At 40.3% G+C, this 14,152-nt stretch overlaps 1 protein-coding gene across 6 annotated transcripts in view; it reads right to left on the bottom strand.

The window, feature by feature from the left end:
• Window positions 1-14,152, bottom strand: part of ubr5 (ubiquitin protein ligase E3 component n-recognin 5) — a 31,742-nt gene that overhangs the window by 6,583 nt on the left and 11,007 nt on the right. For 3 of the 6 annotated variants that reach the window (XM_061288444.1, XM_061288447.1, XM_061288446.1), the window contains exons 15-43: window positions 13,999-14,108; window positions 12,349-12,461; window positions 11,751-11,897; window positions 11,560-11,671; window positions 11,294-11,448; window positions 11,014-11,211; window positions 10,676-10,886; window positions 9,625-9,751; window positions 9,029-9,180; window positions 8,490-8,585; window positions 7,947-8,070; window positions 7,729-7,826; window positions 6,863-7,017; window positions 6,673-6,764; window positions 6,417-6,563; window positions 6,105-6,223; window positions 5,895-6,021; window positions 5,558-5,687; window positions 5,031-5,191; window positions 4,250-4,489; window positions 3,967-4,090; window positions 3,444-3,555; window positions 3,181-3,312; window positions 2,525-2,782; window positions 2,134-2,402; window positions 1,741-1,952; window positions 1,405-1,635; window positions 491-564; window positions 243-415 (exon numbers count right to left, since the gene is read on the bottom strand). In XM_061288444.1, the coding sequence (XP_061144428.1) occupies window positions 243-415; window positions 491-564; window positions 1,405-1,635; window positions 1,741-1,952; window positions 2,134-2,402; window positions 2,525-2,782; window positions 3,181-3,312; window positions 3,444-3,555; window positions 3,967-4,090; window positions 4,250-4,489; window positions 5,031-5,191; window positions 5,558-5,687; window positions 5,895-6,021; window positions 6,105-6,223; window positions 6,417-6,563; window positions 6,673-6,764; window positions 6,863-7,017; window positions 7,729-7,826; window positions 7,947-8,070; window positions 8,490-8,585; window positions 9,029-9,180; window positions 9,625-9,751; window positions 10,676-10,886; window positions 11,014-11,211; window positions 11,294-11,448; window positions 11,560-11,671; window positions 11,751-11,897; window positions 12,349-12,461; window positions 13,999-14,108 (4,399 nt within the window). Of the gene's footprint in view, window positions 1-242; window positions 416-490; window positions 565-1,404; window positions 1,636-1,740; window positions 1,953-2,133; window positions 2,403-2,524; window positions 2,783-3,180; window positions 3,313-3,443; window positions 3,556-3,966; window positions 4,091-4,249; window positions 4,490-5,030; window positions 5,192-5,557; window positions 5,688-5,894; window positions 6,022-6,104; window positions 6,224-6,416; window positions 6,564-6,672; window positions 6,765-6,862; window positions 7,018-7,728; window positions 7,827-7,946; window positions 8,074-8,489; window positions 8,586-9,028; window positions 9,181-9,624; window positions 9,752-10,666; window positions 10,887-11,013; window positions 11,212-11,293; window positions 11,449-11,559; window positions 11,672-11,750; window positions 11,898-12,348; window positions 12,462-13,998; window positions 14,109-14,152 lie in introns of all 6 variants that reach the window. The other 3 variants (XM_061288443.1, XM_061288442.1, XM_061288445.1) reach the window with 2 other exon arrangements.

Here is a 14,152-nt window from a genome sequence, read left to right on the forward strand (position 1 = left end):
AACTAGCAATACAAAAGTTGCCATGATGACTACTACTTCCATTTTGTCTTCTTTGGAGCGGAGATGCAAATGCTTGTATGGTAACCAATGATATGGTGAATTGTGGTATTATTCGCATTATTTGCAGACAGTGTGTGCAGGGCTTTTGAGGAGGGTGCCCTGCGGCTGAGATTTCATGGGTTGTCTTTACTAATAACGAATAATGGATGTGGCCTGCACAATGACTAAGCACTAATTCTTGCCTGCAAGAGGTGAGGTTGGTCTGCCAATGGAATAGCCTCAGCCAAGGGAACGTCGAATGGGTTAGGTGGGATACATCCCAAGAAGGTCATTGAATCCGAGCGACGGAAGAAAGGATGATTCTGACCGGTCTCAGCAGGAACAGCTTCTTCATCCTTGTCCTGTAAATTTGAACCTGGAGCAAGACAAACTCATTGTTAGGCCACAAAAACATACACGGTTTCTGAAAATGGGCAAATTGATGTCTTACTTTGATTGGTGTCCTCATCATTTTCATGTTCAGAGTCCTCATTGTCCAAACCCAATTCTAAAATCTCTCTATTCCTGTAGAAAGAAATGAATTTGAACAACAATGTGTTGAACGCGAGGTACAATTTTAAAACAAAAGAGGAAGCCATTGAAACAGGAGAACAGATCTCAGGCACAGACAAAACAGATAGTACTATATTATGTCCTTTTGGTTTTGTAGCTCATTAAATGCTGCATCACAAGGCTTGAGAAAGTCAGGCGACCAAGTTGTCTTGGTCTGCATTTAAAAAGGGATTCCCATTCTAGGGTGTACATTTTAACAGGCTAAACTGCAGTCCTCCATTCAAGACCATTGAGGAAAAACTGACAAAAAACTGAGAGGGCCTTGTCTTCAGCAAAATTTGTCAATGTTTTTGAGTAGTATTGATAAAATGTAAACAGAGCGAAAAGTAGGAAATCAGGGATTTGTTCTGGTAATGGTCTAAATAATTTAGCATGTTGCAACTGAACTTAGATGCTGACAATTACGGAACTTTAATTCAGAAATGTCTTTAAAAAACATAGGCTGCAAGGAGGAAGGTTGGAGAATTTTCTCCTTAGGGGCCATGTGGCTCAGTGGTATTCGCCTCTCAACTCTAACGGTGTGGTATTGATCGTCAACCCTGCTGACCATGTTGAAGTGTCCTTGAGCAAGACACTGAATCCAAATTTGATACAAGTGTGGACCTGGCAGCGCTTTGCGTAGCAGCAGCTTCCCATTGATGTAGGAGTGTGTGTGTGTGCGTGTGCGTGTGTGTGTGTGAGAGGCATTGTAAAGAGCTTGGGCACCATGTGGTGTACATAAAAAGCACTATATAAGTGCAGTCCATTTACCATTTAGTTTCAAAAGCAAATTAATGTGTACTCAGGAGTTACCTCTTTCTATCAATCTGTGGGGTCTCTAGAGTGGTCTGCTGGTTCATGGCCTTAATCCAGTAGATAAGCGCCTGGAAAACATATGCCACGTGTTTCAGCGAGCAGACATCCACCACAGGAAGCACATCCGAGTGCTCATCATTGTGGGAGCGCATGAGTGACAGGGCATAGTTCAAGAAGTCGCCACGTGCAGACATGCCCTGGCGAGCTGTCAACAGAGTGGCTGCTCTCCTGAAACAGAATGAGCGAGAACATCCTTATTAAACTACAACCAATTGCTCAAAAATCACAGCAAGGTTAACTGCGACTGATTGATTTGCATTCATTGATTTTTACCTGCGGCCCTCAAGCGTGCGGAGGTTGGCTTCCTCTCGAGCAGTCATGCGTTCCCGCCTAGCGGAATGTTGAGAGGCATGGAGCGGATGACTGGGGTGACCCGGGTCTCCAGCAGATGACAAAGCTGAGCCATATCTCAACTGTGCCTCGGTGGAATCCATGATGGACACCATCCAATTCCAGGTGGGAATCAACTTTTCCTCAACGTAGTTCTTTCAAGACAGAGAACATTTGTCTTGTTTAATATAAGGGAGTCTAATAAAGAATGTACAGCGATCCCTCGTTTTTGGCTGGAGATGCGTTCCAGAACCACCCGCGAAAAAGGAAATTTCGCAAGTAGAAACGGTATATACATTTAGAAATTTAACAATTGGTGGAATTGCTATAGCTCACCTGCAGGTTGACCGCATCCTGATAGGTTAGCTTCACAGAGGCAGGATACTGCGAGTAGACAAGATGGTTGTACTTTGGAATCAAACTCATTAGATCTGAGATCTGCCTAATGACAATGCTGTAGGCCCGGGCGAGGCTGCTAGCAGATGTCAAATAGCTACTGGTGTTGCTGGCCTCCAGAGCTGCCGCTGCTGCAGCAGCGCTGGAGCTGATTGCACTTGAGCGACGCAAGTTGGTTGGGTCGATATATATGAGTCCAGTGGAGCTCGCTGTTAACAAGAGGTGTCCATATTAACATACAGGATGCGTCTGGTGCTACACACACTTAACTAAAACAACCACTGAAGAATGTATTCATGCAAAGAAATAAAAGCCAACATCATTCACTGACCAGCTGATGTTGAGGAGCTGGGTGCGGCACTTCCAGTAGCCCTTTGGCTGGGGGTATTTCTAACAGCCCACTGCATGGATCGAGGAGCCTGAGCTGCACTGTTGGCATGGGATGCATTAGTTGTCCTTTCCAGAGGCTCATCAAATAGAAATGTCTCTTGGTCAACATCGTCACTCTGACTACTGCTGCTGTCTGAGTCACTGGAGTCATTGGACTGGGAGTCATCCTCTGAAAAGAAGGCAGGCACACTGCTTGCACCTTTAAAATTAAAAAAATAAACAGATGAAGTTAGTAGTTTGTGTATTATTCTGCACTGTATTTTCATTTCAGTAATTTTTCAGGCAGGGATGCATGTTAGTCACATCACTTGCCAGGCCCACTTGATATTACAATGATAAAAATCTAAACAGTACACTGTTGATCAGCTTTAATTTTAAAAAGTGCCCTTTGTGTGATGACATATTTCCTGTGATTGAATTTTCAGTAGGATAGCTTTAATGACTTTGCTCTCAAGTTCAGCATGAGAAATATTAGTATCAGATATTGTAGAAATTTAAAAAATAGTGATACACAATTTGGGAACTTCTAAAACAGGGAAAGACCATGGACTATGTAAATGGGCTATTAAGGTCATACAAACATAAATGAAACCCAACCTGCTTCAGAGCCAGCTGTGGCTGCTGTGACAACACTCCTACGGCCACTAGCATTATCCTGATTGCTATGATTACTTTCACTGTCGCTCTCCGTTTCAGCCGCTGCGAGAAGATCAAGCTCCATGTCACTCCCTGAGAATGATAAGCACAGAGAGGAAAAAACATAACCTCCGTTTAGGACAAGGTTATAGCTACAACTTCCCCCCCTCAAAAAAAAAAACTTGAGAAAAGAAAGAAACCCTTCCCAAAAATCTATGTCGCACCATCTTCATCATGCTCATCATGTTGTCCTTCTGCCTCCGCATTTTCCTCTCCTTGTTCTTCTTGATCATCATGATGGTCTTCTTCACCTGCTACTCCTTCAACGACTTCAACCTGAGTGATGAGGACAACATAAGTACAGGGTGTTCCAAATTACTATTCATATACTGTAGAATTGAATAAGTTTAAAAGGAAAAATAAATAGGTCAACAGAAGAAAGCGCAATGGAGCAGGTTGAACGATAATTTATGGAATTATATGATTTTTAAGAGCCAATGCCTGTTCTGGCAGGACCAACATCCAAAGGGGGCTTCAAGTAGGACACGGTATTAACCATTTTAGACAAGGAACAAACATGTACCATATTGTATGCTTAAATTTTGGAAAATAATTTAATCTAAGACAGGAAAAAAACCTCTTGAGACATCATTCAAAGTAAAGAATTCAAACAGTTTCAGTCCTTAAGGAGACAGAAAAAAAATGCATGCTCTGTTAACCTTTATCTTAATGATCTCAAACTCTCACCTCTTCCACATCTGCAGAAACGATGTCATCCTGTTCCTCATCCCTGCCTCTGACAGGCTGAGACTGGCTGCTATGCCGTGGTTGGGGGTTCCTAATAATATAGGAAGCCGTAGTCTGGCTAGAGCTGGGAAAATGGGAGGGGAACAAAAATATTTAGATATTTTTATGGATTTCTGTCATCTTTTTTTAAAACATTTTTTTATTAAGTTACATATAAAAAATAAACAGTTTGCTTGCAAGTTCATTTAAGACACACAATGGAGAAGAAAAAAAATCAACACACTTGCTAGATTGATCGGGTGAAGGTCTCGGAGGAAGTGGTTCAACAGAAAACAGCTCCTCACTGCCCTGGACGGCATCAATACTTGTACTAGCCAAAGTAAATGGGGCTGTAGGTCTTGCGATGCCCATTCGCACTGGAACAATTAGTGACTCTGCCACATTACAGAGTTCCTCCACAGCATAGGGTAGAAGCGCTTGGAAAACACGACGGCATTTACCAATAGGTTGGGGGATGAAGTTGCTGAAAAAAAACAATAATAATTGGGGTTACAAATATCAGAGGGATATCTCATTAACAACCTTGAGTAAACATGTATGCAGTAAATCCACCTCCACCGCAAGTTCCAGAATACCCCCACAATAAGTGAAATCCATGGTACAGAAATTCATCCTCGGTCTGTTGTAACATTAACACATTGATTTTGCTTTCTTGTGACCTTAATAATGAATAACACAAATATATTGTAGTTATGGTCAGCTGCTCACTAGCTGTGGTTCTTTTATATACGGTATATACCTGTCAGGATCCCAACTTTGCTAACATTCCATTCTGTACAGGAAGGGGAACCGCAAAAGTGATCAGCAAGGCGATTTAAAATAAAAACAATGCCATAAAATGCTGGCAGACAGTCAAAATACAAAATTATTAACATTTACATATTTGGTGTAAAAAATAATAATACCAGGACCGCAAAGTGGAGTGGGTTGTATCGTACTACGGTAAAAATAAATGAAAACAAATCAATAAAAATTGCTCCCTTGCTTATATGTGGAGATCTTACTTTTTCTTCTTGGATGAGGCCATCTCCACACTGAGAATTACAAATACTCGTGATACAGAGCGTAGAAATCTCCTCGTGACATTGACCGCCTCCTCTCTTCGACCAGGAGTGTACTTGTTCTGGAGCTCCTTCACCAGTGTGCCAAGTAAAGTGTCTATGAACTGAAACAAGGAAAAGACAATGAATACTGTGCCGCTTTCAGAAATGTATTTGATTGTTATAGTCAATGGTTCACAAAATCAACTAGCCTAAGTAACATGGCTGGGGGAAATTGTTGTAAGGTCCTCAGGCATGATTTGATAAAGTGGACTGTATCCAGAATCTTAGTCAACACATTCATGGTGGAGGAGGGCACAAACTTCAAGTAATGAGCAAATGTATGCGCGAATGTATAAGAATAGGTGATCACTCAGGGGGTACGTACTTGCTTATGCAAGCTTTAACATGTTGGTTAATACTGAATGTTTAAGAGCTGGATAAAGCAAATACATTTTACGGCGCAATCATATGATGCAGAGTGTACTTACAGTGATGTCAGGAGCACACTTGACAATGAGGCAGTGGGTAAAACAGTCAAGACGAATGGTGCCACTCTGCTGATTCAAATAGACCTGCTCTTCAGGAAGGAGATGGGCAATTCTGCTGCTGGCGCTAAGACTAACAACAAAAACGGAAAAATATTCAGTGAGCAAACAACTTGTGACCAAACCCATAAAACAAGTATGTGACATTTACATGCTGAGCCCATAGACCAATCTCAGTCACTTGAAGGTTTCAGTACAGGGCAAAATGGCAAAAATATTCATTTATCGCCTACATTTTTTTCATAATGTATTGCTGTAAGTGAATAGGACTGCTACTTACGGGTCTTTATTCTCTTGCGAACCAAACATGATCATGGACTTAAGGGCATTCCAGTCCTGCAGAACCCTCTCCAGAGCCAATTGAGCAAAGCGAGGAGGCTCCAGGTCATGATCTGGCATATCAGAATCTCAAATGGGGAAAAGGAAACACTTTCATACTGCATAGATATGAGGAGACTCAGGTAAGACAGGGAGCTTATGGCGAACCTACCATCTGCACTTGCTGCCTTGCGATTTCTGTCCTCTCGGATGCGCGGTGGCCTGTACTGACAGTGCTCAACACTTTGCCTGGCAACAGTTTGCACTAGGAAGAGTAATATATGCTCACCCCTAGAAGTGGAAATAAAACAAGACAAATACAGGTGAAGCTCGATTTTACACGCTTCGATTCTACACGACTTTCTGTCTAAAGCAGTTTGGCCATGGACCCCAATTATTTTCGGCGTAAATACATTTCCAAGTAGTGAGCTTTAGCTGTATACATGCGAGTAAGTCAGTCCGTTTTTGGGAATATATCACTTACCTGCTGTTTGGTGCAGTAACTAAATTAGTGGTAGTGAGCAACCTGTACAGCAAATCCAGGCGAGCAGCCTTTTGTCCAGCAATCAGTGTTTTACACTTGCATTTCTCCCAGCAATCGCAATATGCCGTGGGAGAGGTCCTTTTGAGCCTGTCATAACAATACAATATTATTATCCAACGTGTGGTGTGAATTATAAACATGTGAGAAATCTACAAAGATTTAAAAAAAAGAAGAAAAAAAGTTACTCAATACTTACTTGCAGTCGTGTCCTTTGTGACACACTCTGGCACACTCAGTGCAGCAGCAAAGAGACTCAAGTAACCCGCACGTCCGACACTCAAAAATGTCCTACATATAATATGAGTCAAGAGACAGTTTGTCTTCAAAATTCAAGTCATTCAATTATTTGCATAGATCTTGTCCATCAGTTCAGTGTGAGGGCTGACCTGATTAATGTGCTCGGCTCCAGTCCAAGTAAAACTGCATGTGTCATTGCAGCAGAGGACATAAAGGGGGGAATCGTCAGGGTTAGTTCCCAGGGGGCAAATCATTTCCATGAAAACAGAGTCTGAGTCCTCCTTTTCTGCAATGCCTGGGTCGCCTACAGTGGATTTAAAACATTCAAGCACAAAAAACAAAGCAATTGAAAAATTATGCCAGATACTAAGCAGGAAAAAAGTCTAGATTCTCAATTTAGAGACAAGCTGTCGTTTTTTATTTTTCCAACAACAGCTGACATGATCAAAAGACAATCCCTCCCTGGAGTACTGAAGCAGTACTAAGAGGGGGAAATAATGTCTGTTGGAAACTAGCTTGCCCCATTGGGATACAGTAATGCAAATGGAAAATGAGCAAGAACAGTTTGTTGCACATGGTGGGGTTAAGGTGTGAAAAAAGATTTAATAGGAATTAAAAAGAGCAATAGTTTCAACCAATTTGTGTCATTATGAAATCTATTCAAATTGTAACTAAGTAGGGATGGTGTCCCGACTTTTTCACTTTCAGTACGATACTTATATATTTCTCATACTACAGAGTGCAGTAAGCTATCGAGCCAGTGTACTGTACACCATAACTATAAATACAAAAATGTACCTCCCCTGAGGTATTATGCCAGACAAGGAGCAAGCTGGAGGCAAGTTGGGCGTCTTTACTGCAAACTGGTCTGCTACTAGTGGCTAGTACAGGGATGTACAACTGGCGGCCCGGGGCCTGGGCCAAACACCGAGTGGCCCTCTGATTACCTTTTTAAGAATATTCTTCTCTGGATTGTGTCAACTTTTTCGGTCTCTTCGCAAGGTCTTTAACTTACCTTTGGCCATCTTTTGTGCTGCCTCCAAAACAGTAATGGCTGCTGGGTAGGCCCTTCCACTGACTGCCAGCATGAAGGGGGTCATTCCACGTGCATCCCTTTAAAAGGAAATCAAAACCATTGAAATAAAGCAAAGCTGTTCATTTGACCTCAAAATCTGCTCAACACAACAAAAAGTATTTTACTATTATTATGTCTATAAATGTAAAGAACCATACTTGGCAGACAGTAGCTCACGCAGATGTGGTCTTAGAACAACACTGTCACACATCAGCTTCAGTATAAGATGGGCATTGGCCTTCCTGTCCTTCGATTCAATAACAGATGGCTCTGTGGATGGTCCTGCTAAAATTGATAGGGGGGGATACACATTGAGAGAATCAGTAGGACAGAAGGGGTGACAATACATTTTTACATTCATTATTTTACAATCACTCTGGTCGCACCATTTCGGCACTATAGGCTGCCTTATGGAAGGGCCTCAACAGGCCTTTTCAAAAAAAAAAAAAAAGTATCATTACACCAGCCAATCATAACTCTGGTTAAACTTCAGCCATTGTTGTTGGAGTGATTCAAAATAGCAAGTCATTCCATGGTATGTCGACATTGCAAAGTAAAGTTCATTAAATGCATGGAGACTTTGATAAATAGAGATGAGAAATCAATTTCTATGAAAAAGTCTCATGAAAAAAAAAATATCCGGAGGCAACCCAGGTCGTTATGGTGTGGAGCGTGGGTAATGGAAAAGCGCCTTTAGTGACCTGGTATGGTAGAAGTGCTCGGGCCCTGGCTGGTCCCGGTGGGGGCTGTGGTTAGTGAACCCATAGGTGGTGCTAAAATGAAGTCAATGTCACCCTCTGTAGAGACAAGATGGATCACTTCATGACTAAAATAATATATTTAACCTCATTCAGAATGTATTGGGTCAATTCTGTAATGTCCCAAAGCATAAAATAATGTAGCCGCACGCTCTCGTACACTGTAAAAACCAAGCCCAGCATAAGTATTATTTTAAAACAGTATTAGGACTATCACATGGAAAAAAAGGCTAGTTAGATATAGATAGATAGATGCCTTGCATTATTCCCTATGTACATTCCTCTTTGTTGTCAAATTCGGCAAGTGGTTACAATCTGTTGTCCGTTTGTAATGATGTTTGTTAAGCTGACCAATCATTCAACTTAGAGTCTAGAGACAAATGAAAATATATTGGCCGTTTCAATCCATACCAAGTCAAAATTAAATAAAGCACGTTGCACGTTGTAGGACTTTGTGACGTTTTATTATTTAACACACTCACCAGGGTCCATGGGCGGCGGATCAGGGACCCAACTTGGTGGAGCAATTGGTGGCGACACAGGGTCCTGGTGGTCACTGGAGGATGGACCAGACTCATGACGGCCAAGGCCGGCAGCCCTGAGAGAGCGCCGCATCATTTCTCTCAGTCGAAGCCTGAAGACAAGACGCGTTGCTATCATCTAAGATTTAAACTTTACACAGTCTAATGGCTTCGAACACAATTTTTCTCAAATTCTGACTTTTCTCAAACTCTGACTTTGTTGCATAGTTTCCCAACTTTAAGAAATTAGACAAAAATAACCCAATTACACATTAAAGGGCGGTTAAAGTATTTCCCTCCCTTATTCAGGAATTTAGGACCTAGAGGAGTTGCTGTGAATAATGGAACCACAAATTCCACTTTGGACCAGAAAACTGAGGGACAATGTTTGGCCATGAGCTCACAACCTTAAGATGAAACATGCTATTTTTTTGCAGCAGGCCAATCATCCAAAAAGAGACTGTTTTGGAGTGGTTAAAGTCAAAGTCCAGACTTGAGTCAGACTGAAATGCTGTGACATGCTTTTTTTTCCCCCCTTTGAACAATCAAACACTTACCCTCTACTACTAGAGGAGCCAGTCCTATTTCCAGAGCTGTTGCTGGAGACAACAGAGATGGCATTTGCAATAGCCTCTACAGCAGATAAGCGCTCTGCAAATGTGTTTCGTTCTGACCTTTCAGCCTCTGAAAAATAATGATTATTTAGCATTAGTATGTGAAGCAGAAGAAAGCAAGCCATTGAAATAATGGTATGCTCACTCAAAGGAACAAAAATCCTTGGAAAATGTTCGAAACATGAATGTATCCAAATGCCACAATAGGGTATATACCACAAATACATACACCCAATAAGATCTTTTCATAATCACTCTAAAATGAGTGACTTTCAACAATCAAGTCTGATGTAATGAGACCGTGTTAGCGGGAGCATTAAATACATGCATGATTCCCTGTGCAATCGGATGACAAAGGCAAAAAAAAAAAGGCGGGTGGCAAGCAGTCGACAACATTTTAATCGTAAAAGTGAGGCTTCGATGACAGATTATGTCCAATAATATGTGGCCAATAGCGATGCGGCCGAACACTGATGGGGTGGGCACATGTGCCAATCTCATAGCAGCCCACGTCGGTGTGGTTAGCTTTAGGAAAAAGTCACGTGACTGATATAACTGCTGTATTGCCCATCGCTAGCTGTCACTCAGCTGTAGAAGAAAGCGCATATGTCAAGCAGCTGCATCATTGCCAAGTGACTCACAGATCCTTTTGAGCACAATTCTTCCTTTGAAGGCATTCTTTAATACTAGGGTTGATCAAAATAGCTGACACCAGCGGGGCTAACCGCTATTCTTATCCACCACCAGCCTATATTCATACTCTTGGGCCCACACAAATGAATGAAGACTGGAAGTCTTGTTGAATAGACATTTTGTTGCTCTACAGAGCGTTACAATCTTGTGACAGTGGCAGTTGGGTTAAGTCAAAAGTCTTCTGGGAGTTGGCCAATTGGAAGACGACAAGCCAAAAATGTGAACAGCAATTAGTCGAGTTGAAATTGATGCAGGGTATTAAAGTCAACTTGACGATGCATGCATAACACACCGGGCTTACCCTCCTCTTCTTTGGTTTCCTTGTTACTAACAGGGAAGCATACAGATACAGCAGCATGCAGAATGTTGCGATTTCCATCACAACGGTGGCCAAGTAGTGCACTGAGAGCATGGCTGCCCTGATCCAACAGAAAGGCCTGTTCAAGGTTCACCAGATACTGCCGACATGCTTCATAGTCACATCGCAAAACATGTTGCATCAGCGTCTGCTTCTAAATAAGAAATGGAGAAGGTTATCACACATTGAATGGCAAAACTTTAAAACAAAGACCAAGTGAAAAGCAGCTGGCTTCTAAGAAAAACGGATTATTGCAGAGCTAAATGTGAAATCTCATTTACCTCAACAGCCATAATGATAATAGCAGCTTTCTTTTTAATGGTGGAGTTCGAGGGAAGATTGGCAAGAGAGTGCACACCCATTCCCAGACTATTTATAGGTGGCAGATCGAGCCAATCGGGATCCCGAATTCCACCCGTGCAGTCTTTGGCCATTGGGTAAATGGTGCCATTTCCATCTCGAAGAATAATGGGAGATTCCTACAGGGAAAATGATTTCACATGATCATACCATGTACTCAATTTTAAAAAGGCATGTAATTCTTTAGGTACACCATTTTACCTGTCCTGCAGTGAAGATGGCCACATTACGCTCATTCTGTCCTAGGAAAGCCATGTTGCTCGTCGGAAAGTTGTTCTCCTGCTCAGCTTTGCCAGTGGCCAAGTCAAAGATACAGTACCTAACCCAATTTCCAGTTTTGAGTACTGCATGGACTCCTGCAAGACGGCAATATGTTTTACTGAAAGAAATTTTCTCTCTTGCATGAAACAAGCACATATAAAAAAAGTTGAATTACTTGGATGCTAGTACATAAACAAATGACAAACCTTTGGAATCAACATTAACAGCCAGGATCTCTGCCTTTTCTGGGATACAGAGCTTTTTGGGTGTGCGCTGAAAACAGTCAGGAACCTTTGGAGTTCCCCCAGTTTTGACCACCTGCCCAGACAAACCAAACGACATTAAATATTTCACCTGACATTGAATGGAAAGAGTCAGATTTGAGTGTCGTTCTTACCTGCAGCTCATCTATTCTGAGGAGCCTACAGTCCTGGAGCAATGAAGATGGGTCTGAGTCTGGGGGGGCAGTAGCGCTCTGGTTGCTCACACTGCAAGTTGTCCCTGGAAACTTCACCGCAACATATGCACCATCTACTTTCAGCACCTAGGCATCAGGTGAGAATAGAATAGAAACGTGTTTAAATGGGCCTTCATTGTGTAGAAACATAGATAGCCCAAAGACAACTGATCTCTTAAGGTGCATCTTGAAAAATATTTACACTACAGCGGCTTACTTCTACAAACACACCCATTATGACAAGGAAAATATCTTTTCAAATTTCTAGAAAAAGAAGTCATTTCAAGTATTCACAGCGATTGCCCAAAATATTTAGCAGCCCTAAGTTGTTTTGATGATACCACAAGTTTGGCACACCAATCTTGAGGCAGCTTCGGTCAATATTCTAGTGTGTGTAGAATTTTGATTTAATTATTTCCATTTAATCTCAATACATTGAATCTATGGTAGAATAATGCTGCAATGTGCTGTAAATACTTCCTGGATGCACACTGTGCATGCAAAACATTCAATACATCACAACATTTTATGTACTGACCTTTCCCACAGGGACGTTTTTAACGTCTTCTACAAACACCACCTCACGAAGAGGCCATTGTTCTTCATTCACTTTTTCCTCTTCCTTTGGGGCTGGGGTGGAGCGCCTTCGCTCTGCAAGTTTTACACAATACTAAATTTTAGCGCATGCAGCAAATTTAAACAAGACATTATTATCTGTGATGAATTTTTTATCTTTTTTTTACAGGGGAGTATAATGACTGGTAATGTTGATTGAATACAATATATATATATTATATTGCATACATACATACATACATACATACATACATACATACATACATACATACATACATACATACATACATACATACATACATACATACATACATACATACATACATACATACATACATACATACATACATACATACATACATACATACATACATACATACATACATACATACATACATACATACATACATACATACATACATACATACATACATACATACATACATACATACATACATACATACATACATACATACATACATACATACATACATACATACATACATACATACATACATACATACATACATACATACATACATACATACATACATACATACATACATACATACATACATACATACATACATACATACATACATACATACATACATACATACATACATACATACATACATACATACATACATACATACATACATACATACATACATACATACATACATACATACATACATACATACATACATACATACATACATACATACATACATACATACATACATACATACATACATACATACATACATACATACATACATACATACATACATACATACATACATACATACATACATACATACATACATACATACATACATACATACATACATACATACATACATACATACATACATACATACATACATACATACATACATACATACATACATACATACATACATACATACATACATACATACATACATACATACATACATACATACATACATACATACATACATACATACATACATACATACATACATACATACATACATACATACATACATACATACATACATACATACATACATACATACATACATACATACATACATACATACATACATACATACATACATACATACATACATACATACATACATACATACATACATACATACATACATACATACATACATACATACATACATACATACATACATACATACATACATACATACATACATACATACATACATACATACATACATACATACATACATACATACATACATACATACATACATACATACATACATACATACATACATACATACATACATACATACATACATACATACATACATACATACATACATACATACATACATACATACATACATACATACATACATACATACATACATACATACATACATACATACATACATACATACATACACACTACTGAAGAGTAAGAGCCAGCGGTAAATTTGGAAAACAAAAAGCTGATGAAAACCCATGCACCACCTGTTTCAAAATCATGTGAGAACACAGTGAGACGGATGCTGAGGCTGGAAGTTAGGGAAAGAAGCCAAAAAATGACAACTCGAGAAAAAGCTGAGGTCAATCGGGAGATGCATACTGTATGGCAGTGAAGCACTGCTTGCAATGGATGAGGTATCGCTGCATGTGGAAGCTGGAGAAGGAGGAGGGCCCATCTCAGTCTTCACCAACTCTGACTTGCTTTCAGGCCTAATGGGAAAAATAACGGTTAGATTCATTGAATCTAGGTGATT

This window comes from Syngnathus typhle, linkage group LG10, assembly GCF_033458585.1.
Source record: "Syngnathus typhle isolate RoL2023-S1 ecotype Sweden linkage group LG10, RoL_Styp_1.0, whole genome shotgun sequence".
Lineage (NCBI taxonomy): Eukaryota > Metazoa > Chordata > Actinopteri > Syngnathiformes > Syngnathidae > Syngnathus > Syngnathus typhle.